This window comes from Vidua chalybeata, chromosome 16, assembly GCF_026979565.1.
Source record: "Vidua chalybeata isolate OUT-0048 chromosome 16, bVidCha1 merged haplotype, whole genome shotgun sequence".
Classification (NCBI taxonomy): domain Eukaryota; kingdom Metazoa; phylum Chordata; class Aves; order Passeriformes; family Viduidae; genus Vidua; species Vidua chalybeata.
Genome location: NC_071545.1, coordinates 13541112 through 13555917, shown reverse-complemented (window position 1 = coordinate 13555917; position 14806 = coordinate 13541112). Strand labels below are relative to the sequence as shown.

General features: G+C 52.5%; 1 protein-coding gene across 1 annotated transcript in view; it reads left to right on the top strand.

Moving 5' to 3' along the window:
* The window catches only part of LOC128796121 (ATP-sensitive inward rectifier potassium channel 12), a 33083-nt gene extending 25243 nt beyond the window's left edge, over positions 1 to 7840 (top strand). Inside the window, exon 2 of the mRNA XM_053957471.1 lies at positions 3453 to 7840. Coding sequence (XP_053813446.1) covers positions 3611 to 4900 — 1290 coding nt within the window. The 5' untranslated portion in view covers positions 3453 to 3610 and the 3' untranslated portion in view covers positions 4901 to 7840. The remainder of the gene's footprint in view (positions 1 to 3452) is intronic.
* The last annotated feature ends 6966 nt before the right edge of the window (positions 7841 to 14806 follow it).

Genomic DNA, 14806 nt, shown 5'->3' with positions numbered 1-14806 from the left:
ATTATGAGCCTGTTTTGTTTCCTCCACGTTAACGCTGTCAGCTCTGCGCGGGACGCGTGGCACCAACAGCAGGGGATGGTCCCGGTCCTGCCCCACACCCAGCGTGGGTTTGCCTGCCCTGGAGCTGGGCTGGAATGGGATTAACCGGCAGGAATTGTCTGGGAAATTTTGATTTTGTTCCTGTGAGGGAAAACTGTGATAGGCAGGTTTGTGGAACTCCTGGGAAGCCGGCAGGAAGGGGGATGTACCTCCAGGAACACCTCTGGCAGCCCCAGAGGGGGCTGTTCTGGCTGTGGGGAGGTGCCAGGGTGGTGCTGGAGGATGCACTCCCGAGCCAAGGAGATGCAGAGTGACCACAGGGATGTTGTCCCCAGCTGGTCCCCCGTCAGGGCTTTCCGTGTGTTTGCATGAGCCCTCTCCCAGCCTGAGCCTCCCGCAGCGGCAGCGTGGGGCTCCAGCCTTCAAATTTAAACCAAACCAGAAATTCAGCTTTCAGCGAACTCGAGAAAGTGTATTTCCAAACAAAACTGTGCTAAATAAAGGACGAGCCGCAGGCGGCCGCCTGCTCCGGCACATCCACTTTGCTGCCTTTATTTAGCTGCCGTCTCCCCAGGCTGCCGCTGCCGGCCTGGGACGGGGGGGATCTGTCCCACCAGGAGCTTCGGAAAGGGCTCGGTCCGGGAATGTGGGGTCCCAGATGGGAAAGGGGCTGTGTCACAAGAACGTCCCTGTACCCAAAACAGAGATGGCTCCTGGGATCTGTCCTAGCATCACCCCATGGCAGAGGGGTCCCTGAAACTCTGTGTGATGTGGAAAGGGAAAAGGAAGGAAAGGAAAGGAAAGGAAAGGAAAGGAAAGGAAAGGAAAGGAAAGAAAGGAAAGGAAAGGAAAGGAAAGGAAAGGAAAGGAAAGGAAAGGAAAGGAAAGGAAAGGAAAGGAAAGGAAAGGAAAGGAAAGGAAAGGAAAGGAAAGGAAAGGAAAGGAAAGGAAAGGAAAGGAAAGGAAAGGAAAGGGAAAGGAAAGGAAAGGAAAGGAAAGGAAAGGAAAGGAAAGGAAAGGAAAGGAAAGGAAAGGAAAGGAAAGGAAAGGAAAGGAAAGGAAAGGAAAGGAAAGGAAAGGAAAGGAAAGGAAAGGAAAGGAAAGGAAAGGAAAGGAAAGGAAAGGAAAGGAAAGGAAAGGAAAGGAAAGGAAAGGAAAGGAAAGGAAAGGAAAGGAAAGGAAAGGAAAGGAAAGGAAAGGAAAGGAAAGGAAAGGAAAGGAAAGGAAAGGAAAGGAAAAGGGGAGAGAAGGAAGGAGGGATGGGGAAAGGGGTGCAGGCAGGGGGGAACAGTGATGGGGACGAGGAGCCTGAGGGTCCCTGGAAACTCCACCCCAGGTGAGGGCAGCTCTGCTGCCTCTGCAGTCACCCGGGCACAGCTCCCCTTCCAGCACAGTTAATCCAGACCCCAGCTAATCCTCTCACAGGTCACTGGGAGCTCATTGCATTTTGTTCACTTCTCAAATGCATCTAGAATTAATTTTAAAAACCCCCACTCTAAATTCTTCTTGTGGCAAAAGCATTCGGTGTGTTGCCTTGGGGTGAGCCAGAGGAGCAGCCTTTTTCTGGTCCAAAATGCTCACATCTCATTTAAAAAAAAAGAGGAGAAACATTAATGGACACAGCCAAGATGGACAGGAGGAAGACTCGGGGTGGGAGACCAGGTTGGTGCTGGCCTGATAGATCAGCTCTGTAAGGCTTCTTTGGTCCTGTTTCACTTCCAGGGACTATAAGATCGTAAATATTTACTATTAATATTAACTGTTTGTGCCTATTTTACTCTCCCCTGTGGCTCCAAGGAGGGAGAGGCTCTCGTTCCGTGTGTGAGCAATCCCTTGGTCTGCTGAGATGCCAACAAACCCCTGTGGCTCTCGAAAAATCAACTTTGGGCATAAAAATGGTTGTGCTTGGATTGCAGCAGGGGGAAATGTGTTGTTTGGTATAAGGTGGTGGCACACATGGGTCTGTGTCCAGCAGCTGGGAGGCCTGGGCAGGCTTTAGTGCTCCTGCTTGTGGTGCAGTGCTTCTGGAGGGTTTCTTGATTCTCAGGCTGGATTTGGTGGAGCATTTCAGTGAAAGGCAGGGCAGGGTATCATTGCGAGCTGGGATGATGCAGCCCCAGGCAGGTTGTGCCTGGCAGTGCTCCCTGGCACTGGCTGGCCCTGGACACTGTGTAATGGAAAGGGTGTGTTTGTCCCAGCGTGTCCCCGGGCACTGGAGCTGATTGCAGGAATCGACCGCATCGATCGGGCCGGCGGATCCGGCACAGCGTGTCCAGCCCGGCGGCTTCGCTGCGCTCCAGGCACGAGCTGGGCTATCACGGGGGGCTCTGCACCTGCTCCCCCACCACGCTGCTGCCCTGTGCAGGTCTCTCTACCAGCAAGGTGGTTCCATGCTCAGTGGCACGTCCCACGGCGCTAAATAATAGGGTGACCTGTGCCAGGGGGTGGTGTGTGGAGAGTTCCTGTGGTGCCATCTCTTTGAGGTGCTTGGGATGTGCCACATGGCTTCTCCACAATCCTGTCCACTCCCTGATGCAGCCCCACAAGGGGCTGGGGCGGGGGGGTCCAGCCAACTGGCAGAGTGGGTTCCCCCCCAACATGCTCACCTCCACCAGGCTTGGGCCACCTCTCCCATGCCCATGTGACCTCTCTCCCAGGCAAAGCTGAGTGTAGGTCCTTGACCCTGCAGCTGAGCCTTCCAGAAGGGACCAAAACAGTTCCCCATTCCCCAGTGGCAGATGTTCCTTCATGAGACTTGGACAGCTAAACCCATCTGTGACCGTGGATGGCTCCATGTCCCAATGGATACGTTGGGAAAGTTGCTCCTCAGGACATCTGCCCTGACCGAGCACCTTCCCGGGGCCTTCTCCAACCAGATGCAACCAGAGGCTGTCCTCTCCCATCCCCAGGCAGGGGGACAGAGGTTAAATCCACATCTCCCTGTGCTTTCCCTCGAGCCCAGAAGAGCTGGTGCTCTGAGGTCGATGCTGGGCTGGGCATCGATCCATCTGGCACGGGCAATGTGAACTGATGGAGCCGCTTCCAGGAGTACCTTTATTGGTATCTGTGTCCCAAGGAGAACAGCTCGGCCTCTCTGCTTTCCCCTCTGGTGGCAGAGCTCGTGGGAAAAGTGAAGTGGAGAAACTCCAGGTTTTTCATCTGCTGGAGTTGTTGAGTGTCCCACAAATGCAGTAAGATTTGTTCACTCACTTTGTATCATGAAAGAAGAAACTCTAACACCTTCTCCTTTCCTCGATGTGTTTTTTGAGATCAGCCCAGACAAGGAAGGGAGAATTAGAGCAGTGTAGGAGGTTGTCACTCAACATGCAGCCCATCAGAACCATTGGCCAAGCAGCCCTCTGTGTCCCTGTGCCATGAGTGGTAACGGCCCTGTCTTTGTTTTCTCATTGCAGAGCCTCTCACAGGATCCACGTGGTGACGTGGCAGCCAAGACGTGGAAGTTTGGGACTTCTCTTCCACCGCAGCAGAATTTGGGGGGTGGGCAGGGGTGGGTCAGGGGGACACTGGGACTCGCAAGACCCTTCACCTTCACTGTGGTCTTGGCTCAGGGATGACAACGGGCAGGGTCAACCCTTACAGCATCGTGTCCTCCGAGGAAGACGGGCTGAGGTTGACCACCATGCCAGGTATCAACGGCTTTGGCAATGGGAAAATCCACACCAGGAGGAAATGCAGGAACAGGTTTGTAAAGAAGAATGGTCAGTGCAACGTGGAGTTCACCAACATGGATGACAAGCCACAGAGGTACATTGCAGACATGTTCACCACGTGCGTTGATATCCGCTGGAGGTATATGCTCTTGCTCTTTTCCCTGGCATTTCTGGTGTCCTGGTTATTGTTTGGGCTGATTTTCTGGCTAATTGCACTCATTCATGGAGACCTAGAAAACCCGGGTGGAGACGATACTTTCAAGCCTTGCGTTCTGCAGGTCAATGGCTTTGTGGCTGCTTTTCTGTTCTCCATCGAGACCCAAACGACGATCGGGTACGGCTTCCGCTGCGTGACCGAGGAGTGTCCGCTCGCCGTCTTCATGGTGGTGGTTCAGTCCATCGTGGGCTGCATAATCGACTCTTTCATGATTGGTGCAATAATGGCAAAAATGGCCAGGCCCAAAAAACGGGCCCAGACATTACTTTTCAGCCATAACGCAGTAGTGGCGATGAGAGATGGAAAACTCTGCCTGATGTGGAGAGTTGGGAACCTACGGAAAAGCCACATAGTAGAAGCCCACGTACGAGCTCAGCTAATTAAGCCCAGGATCACGGAGGAAGGGGAGTACATCCCGCTCGACCAAATAGACATTGACGTGGGGTTTGATAAAGGCTTGGACCGTATTTTCTTGGTGTCTCCCATCACCATTCTCCACGAGATCAACGAAGACAGCCCCCTGTTTGGGATCAGCCGCCAGGACTTGGAGACAGATGACTTTGAGATCGTTGTCATCCTGGAGGGTATGGTAGAGGCCACAGCCATGACGACGCAAGCTCGGAGCTCCTACCTGGCCAGTGAGATACTGTGGGGCCACCGCTTCGAGCCCGTCTTGTTCGAGGAGAAAAACCAGTACAAAGTAGACTATTCCCACTTCCACAAAACCTACGAGGTCCCGTCCACGCCCCGCTGCAGCGCCAAGGACTTGGTGGAGAACAAATTCCTGCTGCCCAGCACCAACTCCTTCTGCTACGAGAACGAGCTGGCCTTCATGAGCCGTGATGAGGAAGAGGAAGACGATGACAGTCGGGGTCTGGAGGACCTCAGCCCGGACAACAGGCACGAGTTTGACAGGCTTCAAGCCACAATAGCGTTGGATCAGCGGTCGTACAGGAGGGAGTCGGAAATATGACTCTTGGTCCTTCCGTTGACTTTTCCAAGGGTATTTTTTTTCCTCCTCCAATCTCTTCCCCTACAACCCGCTCAAATTATGCAGAACAATGCAAGTGCCATAGGAATGCTTGAGAAATTAGTATCGTTCATAGTTTTCAGTTTCATCGCAATAACCACTGAGCGGTCTGCAGAGGGGACGGTGGCAGGCCACGGCGCGTCCCCCGCGCCCAGCGCCCGCGGCAGGGCCCACGGCTCTGGGGGATGGATGGACAGATGGATGGATGGATGGATGGATGGATGGACAGAAGGAAGGATGAGGAGAGGAGGGTCTGTGGGGCGTGGGCAGGTGCTCGCCCTGCGCAGCCCCGTGGGGCTTTGCTGTCCCCGTGGGGAAAACGCCAGCGTTTTCCTGGAGCCGAGCACTGCGAGATCCAGAAAGAGGAAATATCAGGAAACAAATCTTACTCTCTCTCTTTCTCTCTTTCTTTTCTTTTCTTTTCCTTTTATTTTTTAACTGAGCAGCAACAACAAAACAATCGCTCCTTCGGCAGGCGGTCTGGTTCAGTTGCACAAGAACAACACTTGAAATAACATGCAACATTAATGTACTTTTTAATTTGGGAAAAAACGGGGGAGGGTGGTGAGAGGGTTTTTAATATTTTCACCGCACCGTTTGGGAGACTGTTTACCAAAATAATAATAATAATTATTATTATTATAATTATAACAATAATAATAATATTAAATCTGAAAGAAGTCATTCAGTATTTTTTAAAAATGAACAAGGGAATGAAGAAGCCACTGGGGTCCTTTGAGGGGGTGACTTGGGTAAATGCAAGAGCTAAAAGTTAAGATTGCATCCAATTTTGGGGTGTTTTTTTACCACTGGCATGGCTTCAAATGCAGAAAACAGATGTAAGTGACTGTAGGTCCGTGGCAGTGAAAAAAGTGGAATTATTAACAAAGGAGGTAATAAGGATAAGCAGAGCTGTGAGAGAAAAAAGCATTGTAAGCACAGTAATTAGCCAATTTCTGGAAATGTTGGATTTTGGGGTGGAAACGGGGTCTGGAACATCAGCTGCTGAAGTGTTGGGTCTCCCCCAACATCTCTGATGGGGAATTCATAAGGTTCACCATAACTGGGACATAACAGTGAAAAGCACAAAAATGAGAGTGGAAAGCTCTCAAAATTGGGTATTTCCCCACTTTTCTGACCAATTTGGTATTTTTCTTCATTGAAGAATATTTTCAAACGTGGAAATCAATGGGAAAGTCATCTTGTTGGGCTGCATTTCTAGTCCTGGGGCTGTGTCCGTGCCAGGCTGGGCTTCATGAATTCCCAACCCACCAGAGAGTCCTGCTTCAGATGTTCTCCCCAAAACAACAGATGCCAGTTGAGAAAATCACCCCATCTTGTGCTTCAGCCCATCCCTGTGTCCCAGCCTCAAGGTGGATTGTGCCTTAGAGATGCGAACTCATCCCGCGTCCCAGCCCTCCTCCACAGCCCCCATCCTGCATCCCCCCATCTTGCTCTGCAGCACCCACATCCCATCATCCACCGCCTTTCAGGCTGGCCTTGGTGACACCCTGGTTTAGCTTTAGCTCTGGCACAAGGCAAAGCACCCCATGCATGGGAAGCCTCTGTTCCTGCCCTGCTCCCCACAGAGGGAAGGAGTCAGGCAGGTGCAGGTTTTTGGGTCCCCTCATCTGGCCGTGCTGCTCATTGGTGCTCTGGGAGCCAAAATCTGGCTCCCTGTGGCCATGGGAAAGGCTTTGTACCCATGGGCATCCCTCATCTGACCCTGGGCACGGAGCCCTTGGGGAGAGGGCTCAACAGCAGGGTCCTCCACAGCATTTTGGGTGTGATGGGCTCCCGGTGCTTTTCCCCCCTCAGCCCACACCAGGGAAGCCGTGTCTTGGGGTCAAGACTCGCTGTGGTGTGTCCAAACATGGATGGCAGAAGCAGGATTTGTCCTGTATCCCCATCCCCATCTTCTTCTTGCCAAGGGCTCGGGGAAGGGCTGCCCCGAGTGTCCCACTGCCTTGTGCCACCGAGCACCATGCTGGGGACCAGGACATCATCCCTGCAGAGCTTCTTCCCACCAGTGTCTGTCAGCATCACCCCACCCTGCCCACCAAGGGGCTGCTCTGGTTTTGGCTTCCTCTAAAAACCACTGGGAGAAAACCTTCTCCAGGGGCAGCACTGGGAGGCAGCTTTTTCAGCACTGAGTGCCCCAAAATGCGTTGTCCCCAAAAGTGGGGACACGTAGGGACGTGCCATTGAGCTCCAGCCATGACATTTATGTTTCTAAGGCAGTGAAGGCGGATGCCATCCCATCTCCAATCCCTTTGCTCCTGGGGGACGCTTTTACCCCCTGCTTTTTTGCACCACAGCATCTGGGGGGTGGGAAGGATGGGGGGGTGGGCAGAGAGATTTTGTGTGAGCACTAGTTATTTATTTTTTTAAAACAAATGCTTTTAAGTGGTTTTAGGTTCTTTTGAATAAATAATAATTATTAAAAAAATAAAAGGTGCACATCTTGCTGCTGTAGAGTTCTCAGAGGGTTAACTTCTTTATAAATATATATATATATATATATCACAGTAAATATTTGTATAAAAATGAAAGAGAAATAGAGATGTCTTTAAGTAAATTATTGCTTTTAAAGAAACTTCTATGGTTGTACAGTGTTACCTGGGAGAATAGAATAATATATATAGATGTATTTTTAAACTGCTGTGTAGGAGGATGTGAACTGGGTCAGGGAGAGCCTGTGGCTGGCACAGTGAGGGGATTCCAGACCTTCCCTGGCCCCTGTTCACACACCCCCTGCCCCAAACCCTGCTAGTGAGGGTCTAGCTCTGGTGAGATGTCCTGTATCTACTGTATAGTCCTTGTCCTGACCATGGACCACGCTGGTACATAGTGTATAAATATGATTTTTGCCTACCTGTGAGAGCTCAGAGCTACTGGTCTTTTTTCCTGCCACCAGGGAGCATCGGGAAGGCTGCCCAGCCATAGCTTAAATCCCATCAATTGTCAAAGAAAGGGGCAAAAAGAAAACAAAAAAAAATGGTGGGAAAAGCCCAAGTTCAGTGCTTGGGTTTCCTTAGGGGGCTGGGAAGGCACAGGGATGCTTTGGGGGTGTGGGTTTTTGTGGAGTGGAATCCCTGTGGGAAGGGGCTTGGAGACGAGCAAGGTGAAATATCCCCCCCCAAAAAAAAACCAGCCGCCGGCCATTTCCTCCAGCAAGCCAGCTCCATCCCTGGAGTTCACTCCAGCGTTACACTCGATCCTTGGAGGATGGCAGGAGTCCGAGGAAGGAGGGAGCCACTAAATCCTCTTGGCCAGCATCCCACAGGGATTGCCCCGGGCCGGGGCTCGTGGCAGCAGCTCCCCAAGCCGGGGGTCAGGGCTGGACCTGCTGCTGCTCCAGTTTGGCCTCACCCTACACAACTCCCCAGTGAGGGCAGAAAGCAGCCGCATCCCCGAGCCCCAAATCCACCTCTGGGAAGAGCATCCTGTGCCCTGGGGGGTGCTCACTCGGCCGGGGGCCATCGGGACGAGCCTTAGCTTCTCATCGCCGAATTTAGTGCACTTTGTCTTTTAGGGCTGGGACAATCACTTAGTGCTCAACCTTTCGCGATTCGGTGCCTGCTTGACCTTCAAACCTTTTGTAGGAGATGATTTCAGAGCCACCTTTTCTATCTTTAATAATGCAGAACAAATACGTTTATTTTTAAACCCTCCTGCTCTTCACTTTCCTCTCGTGCTGACAACCAAGAGTCCCCTGTGTGTGTGTGTGTGTGTGTGTGTGTGTCCCCTCCCATTTCTTGCACACAGAAACGAGCGTGTGGCAGCTGTGGCCACACATCCTGCTCTCCCACCCCCCCAATTCAGGAATGCTGCCACGGGGGGGTTGGCACAGGGCAGGATCAGGATGCATCAGGAGCAGGGACAGGACGTGGGACAGCGCCCAACCCGATGCCACCCATCCCCTCGCCCACCAGCTGTGCACATCTGTCCTGCTGCCCACTCCCAGGGCATCTTCCCCCTCCATCTCCCCCCCAAACACACCCCAGTGCTCCCCCAGGCTTGGCCCCACGTGGGTTTGGGGACAGAGAGCCGGTACCAGTTCACAGGGCAGGTTGGCAACTGGGAGCACTGGTTTCCCGGGGATAAAACGCGGAGTCTGTTCGCTGGGGCAATGGTGGTAGAGAAGCTGAGGGATGCAATGAAGTATCTGTACCTTTTCCACCTCCGGTGTTTCTCTGTCTCATTGCACATATATTTGAGATATATGTGACAATGTATATATATATTTGTAAAATGTATTTCAGATGACAGAACTGGCCAATTTTATGTTATTTTAAATATATTATATATATTATATATAAGAGTCTCCAAAAGATATAAATAGACTAGAGAAAATAATATAAATATGTAATAAATGTATTTTGATCTATTTAAAATATCTCGCGTCATGCTGTATATTTTAAAGATCATAGTGAAGTGTCTGCCTGTAGCCAACTTCCAACGTGTTTCCAAGTCTGTCAGTTGTCACACACACAGGATATGTGGAGCAAACTTTGAGCAAGACTGGGGCCAGCACACGACAAAGAGAGATTATTTTTAAGAGCCTTTTAGCAAAATATCCATCCTGTTGCCTTCAGGCAGGAGCAGAAAACACACATCTGAATTTTTCTTGGGAGGATAATTTTCCTCCCTGCTGGAGGAATGCTCAGAATCACGGGGGGGCTCTGCAGAGCCCCCCCAAATGCAGCCCCCCCCCGGGTACCACTCGCTCCAGTGGCTCTGCCCACAGGAATGGAGTGCAGCCATGCAGGGAGCCCGGAGATGGGAAAATGTGTCTGGAGCCCAGGCAGAACGAGCCCAGTCATCCAAAACCGACTCAACAAATCTTCCCAGAGCGACCTTGGTCCCCTTGGGCCCTGGAGGATCTGTTTCCTATGGGCACTGCCTCCTGTGGGGACCTCAGGGGACATCAGGCCACGTCCAAGTGACAGTTTGAATGTCTTTAATGGTCACGGCTGGAGGAAAGCGGAGCCAGTGTGTGAGATGCTATTTACAGAGAGGTTAACGGCCTGGTGGACACAGAGCCCCTGGATTTGCCATCCTGGATTTTCCTCCTGGCTTTCACACCTGGCTGCCACAGGATACAGGGCTTGTGTGCTGAGATAACCTGGGGAAATTATCCATCATCATTCCTCAGGCTGGGCACGGGCTGAATCCAGCTCAGGTGAGCGGTAGCTGATCATTTCCACCCACCAGTAATGGTCTGTTGGGTCACACCAGCTCCATCCCTTTCGCCATAAAGAAGTTTTTTATTCATTAAAAAAAAAAAAAAAAAAAAAAAAAAAAAAAAAAAAAAATCCCCACCAGCCACTCACTCTAATCACCACAGAGAGAGCTGGGGCTAAGCAAGATTTAAGAGCAAAGCCCGCTTAATTTAGCAAGGGGGGAGACTGAGAGGTGACTTGATTACAGCATTTGTCACGGGGAGGATACGCTGGTACAAAGAGGTAACTTAATCTAGCAGGGAGAGGCATAATAACCACCTCTTCCTGGAAGCTGGAGCCAGACAAATCTATCTTGGAAATAAGGAGCGATCTTTTAATAATGATTAGCTATTAGAACAAGCCACCAATCTCTGTCTCTTAATGCCTTTAAATCTGGACCAGATGCTTTTCTGGAAGCTTTTCTCTCGCTGAGGAGAGGAGCGGGGGTTCTCGGGGATGGTAATGGCCTCTTACAGGCAGGGAGGAGAGGAGATGGGAAAAACTCTACTCCAAACCACTGGAGCTGGATCTCGGGAAGGAAAATGCCAGGGAGGAGGTGGGGGATGCTCTGTCAGAGCCCTGGCAGCATCTCTCCTGGGGACAGGCAGAGGCCCGTGCAGCAGCTTCCCACGGCTCCCGTGCCTCCGCTCTCAGGGTTTGCTTTGCCATGCGGCAGTGACTCCTCACACAGCCGTTTGCACTACAAACCCCAGCGCTTCATTTGTGGAAGCATTCAATGATTCAGGAGCCGGCAGCTCCCTGGGGACTGTTCCCACTGCCTCCAGAATTCCTCCCTCAGCGGCTGCTTGTACAGAAATCCCCAGGGAGCTGAGCTGATGCTGGCACCACGGGAAATGTGCTGCCGGGGTGTTTGCTCCTTGCTTTATTTCCAATCCAACCATCCTCATCTTCGAGAGCTGAACTGAGGGGTGGGAGCAGCAGGGATGGGAAGGCAGTGGGTGGCTCTGAGGGAAATGACCTTGCTTGCACCTCACCGGCCTGGCTGGGAAGTTTTCAGCAGGGATGGGCACCAGTGTAATAAGTCTGGGGCTGTTTCTTAGCTGGAAACCTCCACTTCTAATATTCAAGATGTCTTTAAGGGCTAAAACCCTCTCTGAACTCAGCACCAGCCCTCACTGACTGCCCTCCTGCCTCTTTCCCTTCAGATTCAGGGGGATCAGAGCATCTCTCTGTGCCCTTGCAGAGGTTTTTGGCCTCCCCAAAGGCACGGTGTCTTTTTATCAGCTTGGATGGGTTTTGCTCAAACCCACTGAAATCTGTCTGAGCCAGTCTGTCATCAAGAGGCAAAGAGTGGGCAGAGGGGCTGGGAACTCTGCATTCCCACCAGGACCTCATCTCAGAGGGATGAAGGCAGGGAACTTTGCCCTGGCCCCACTGGAGATGCTGCTTCTCCACCCACCCTGGATTCATCCTCTCTCCAGGCTGCTCCAAGAGTCTCAGTCCCCACAGACCCCTCAAGTTTGGTCCCTTGCCCACCCGAGTTGCCCCAGTGCCATTCCAGGTGTCCGGGAGGAGCTCGGGTACCTCAGGGCGACACCCAGGGATGCTGGGTTGTCTCGGGGGTAACCATAGTAACGGAGCAGCATCTCTGCTCTCCTGCTGGCAATTTGCTTTTTCATCCTACATTAAGGTGGACCCTCTCCAACTCCTTTCTCTCCCTCCATAAAGGCAACACCAAGGGCTCTCCCAGAGGGCCCAGCTCTTCCACTCCATCCCACACCAGGTTTCATCCCACTAAAAACAGGATCCAGCCAGGGAACCAGCATCCTGCAGGGACTCCAGGAAGGCAGCAGCTGGAGTTTCTCCTTAACACAGATTTATAATTGTGAGTGGGACAAAATTAGGGGTTTCCTTACACTTGTTGTTAACAGGTCACTGTCAAGGTTAAAAACCTCAAATACTTTAATTTTTTTAATTGTAAAATGCCTCTACTAGCAATAACACTCTGGCTTATTAATATGAATTGGGTTTTTTTCAGTGCAGAATGTAATTATCACCCGTTAAGTACTTTGTTCACCTTTCACATTTCTCCTCACTCGGGGAAGGCAAACACATGAGTCAGCGTCCCTTTTTCTGTCACTTTTAAGCAATTTTTTTGTGACAAGCCATTGTGAATCAGCACAACACTTCGAAGTTCAGGTCACAAACGCTCCTGAGATGCTGCTCACAGGGAAAAACAGCGATTTTTACGAATGAGGTGAAGGACAACTCCTGTCTTGACCCTGGGCTTTGAGGGGGGGAACCCCAAATGAATAAATTTGGAATCAAACTGGGCTCGGTGGTGCTGATTTAAGGGGAGAAGTGAGAAGGGTTTCCCGTGGGATATCAGGATGGAGAGGATGTGTTCAAGCTGACAGATCAGCATCCCTTCCCCAGCCAGTCGACACTCCCTCCCTTCCCCTGCAGCTGGCACATTTATTTTGGAAACACCTCATTAGTATGTAATTAAGCCTTCCCCTCTTTGCCTGACGACCCCCAGCATCACTCCCGTCCTCCAGGCTGGGGCGTTCCTCGCTGTCCCCTTCCCTGCTCCATGGTGGGGGTGCGGGACACTCAGGGCTGCCACTGCCGGGGGGATGGCCCCAAAAGCCCGTCATCCGTGGGTCGGCATCCCCGCCTCGGGGGCTTGCTGTCCGTTTGGGTTCGTGGCTGACTCAGCCCCAGATGGTTCTGCGAGCGCTTATATAACGCGTGTTTTGGCGGGGGCCGGGACGCGGAGCGCGGCGAGGAGGTGGGCGCGGGGGCGAGGGAGGGAACAGAGCTAAAGATAAGCCTGGCAGCTCTGACAGAGCTGTGCCAGGCCCCGCGGGAGCCGGCAGGGGGAAAGGCTGCTGGGATCGGGCACCGAGCTCGCAGCCAGGTCCCGTCGCCATCCCCTGCTGTCACCGCCGTGGGACCCGCCCGGCCCCGCAGCCCGCCCTTGACAGGTTCGCCTCCCTCTGCCTCTCACAAACAGACCCAAAATCACCGCTGCTGTTTCACAACAGTTTTTTTCCCCCCTGGTGTTTCATGATCCGGGTGCAGCAGGGAAGTGTTTTGGTTGCAGGACGGAACCAAGCTGGGTAAAGATTTCCCAGCCCTTTCGTCCCCATCCCCCCTCCCCTCCCTCTCTGCTTCACCGGTGACTGCTGACCAGCACTGGAGCTCGCAGTGGGAGCAGAAAACTGATGATATTTCTCTTGAAGGGATGTGTTGGGTGGCCTTTGACCCCTGTAGACATCTTCCTCTTTTTCCCAGTTTACGATTTCAATGTACACACAGAGATGACCCTTGTTTTACAGGAGTTTTATTTTAATGCTCTGGAGATTTGCTAAATAAAAACCATTCCAATACCCAGGATGTTCTGGATGTGATGACTTTTCTCAGGTGGGGCAGCTGCGGGGTTTGGGGCAGGTAATTTATTACCTGAGACATTGCTGCACGTCCCTCAGCAAAGGGTTAACCACGAGCCCCCAGACATGGATTTTATTTGTCTGGGGCTGCCCTCAGAGGAGCCTTCCCCAACCCCAACAGAGCTGATCACAGATTTCATTCCCAAATCCCTTTTTTCCCAAACCTGTGGCTACAGGGCAAGCCCAGGGGCTGTTTGGGGGTCCTGGGGTGAGGCAGGCCCCTCAGCCCTGGAGGGATTCCTGGCTGGCTGAGGGTCCCTGCTGCAGGAGGGATGGAGAAGGCCCCTGGCCATGTCCTGGTGGGCAGGACGTCATCTCTGAGCCCTCCACACAGACACCGGCTGCAGGGGTGACAGCAGGAACAGGCTCTGTCAGGAGAAGGAGCACTGAGGGCTGGTACCAGCCCTCAGATGGTGGCAGGAAGTCCACGGCTCCTGATAATTAGGAGAAAAACCAAACAAATCTCTCTGCAAAAGACAATGTTGTGGGGAGAAGCTCAGGCCTGGGCTCCTGCCAGCGGTGGATTTGCAGAGCTGCCCACGCAGGACGGGAGCAGAGAGGGGGTTTGTCCTCCCAAGGTCAGGGGGACAAGGGTGGCAGTTGATGGCTGCCAGCCCAGGGGGGGGGTCTGGGTGCCCCCTCACATGCAGGTCTCTGAGGGCCCCTCTCAGAGCAGGTCTCCATCCCAGAGCCCCCAGCACAGAGAGGACTGGATTTGTGGGAGCAGGAATCTGGGGATTACTCCGCCAGAGTCTGACCAGCCAAAAATTGTTAAAAATCAGAATATCCGTAGCTCAAATCCAGCTTAAAAGTCAAACCAATCATCCAAACCATCTGCCTCACCATTGAAGATAATACTACTTTTATTGTTTCCATAAGCTGCTAAGCAGCTTTCCAGCAAGAAAAACCCTCTCTGCTGGGACATTTGTGGCCGTGGGACAGCACGGTGCCCTGCCCGGTGGCAGCCAGGTCCTGCTAGGATGGGGAAGCAGGGGAGGCCGTGGTGCCCTGGGGGAGGCAGGGCAGGGACTGGTGCTGGGAGTTGAATTCTCTGTGCCATGGTGCACAGTAACCACTGGCAGCCACCTGCTGCCATCTCCCTGGAAATCCACCAGTGGAGGAGGGGTGGCACTGCCAGCTCTCCTCCAAGACATCCCAAAATTTTCTGGAGGCCCTGGCAGCTGAGGGTGATGCGTGGCAGCCTGTAACGG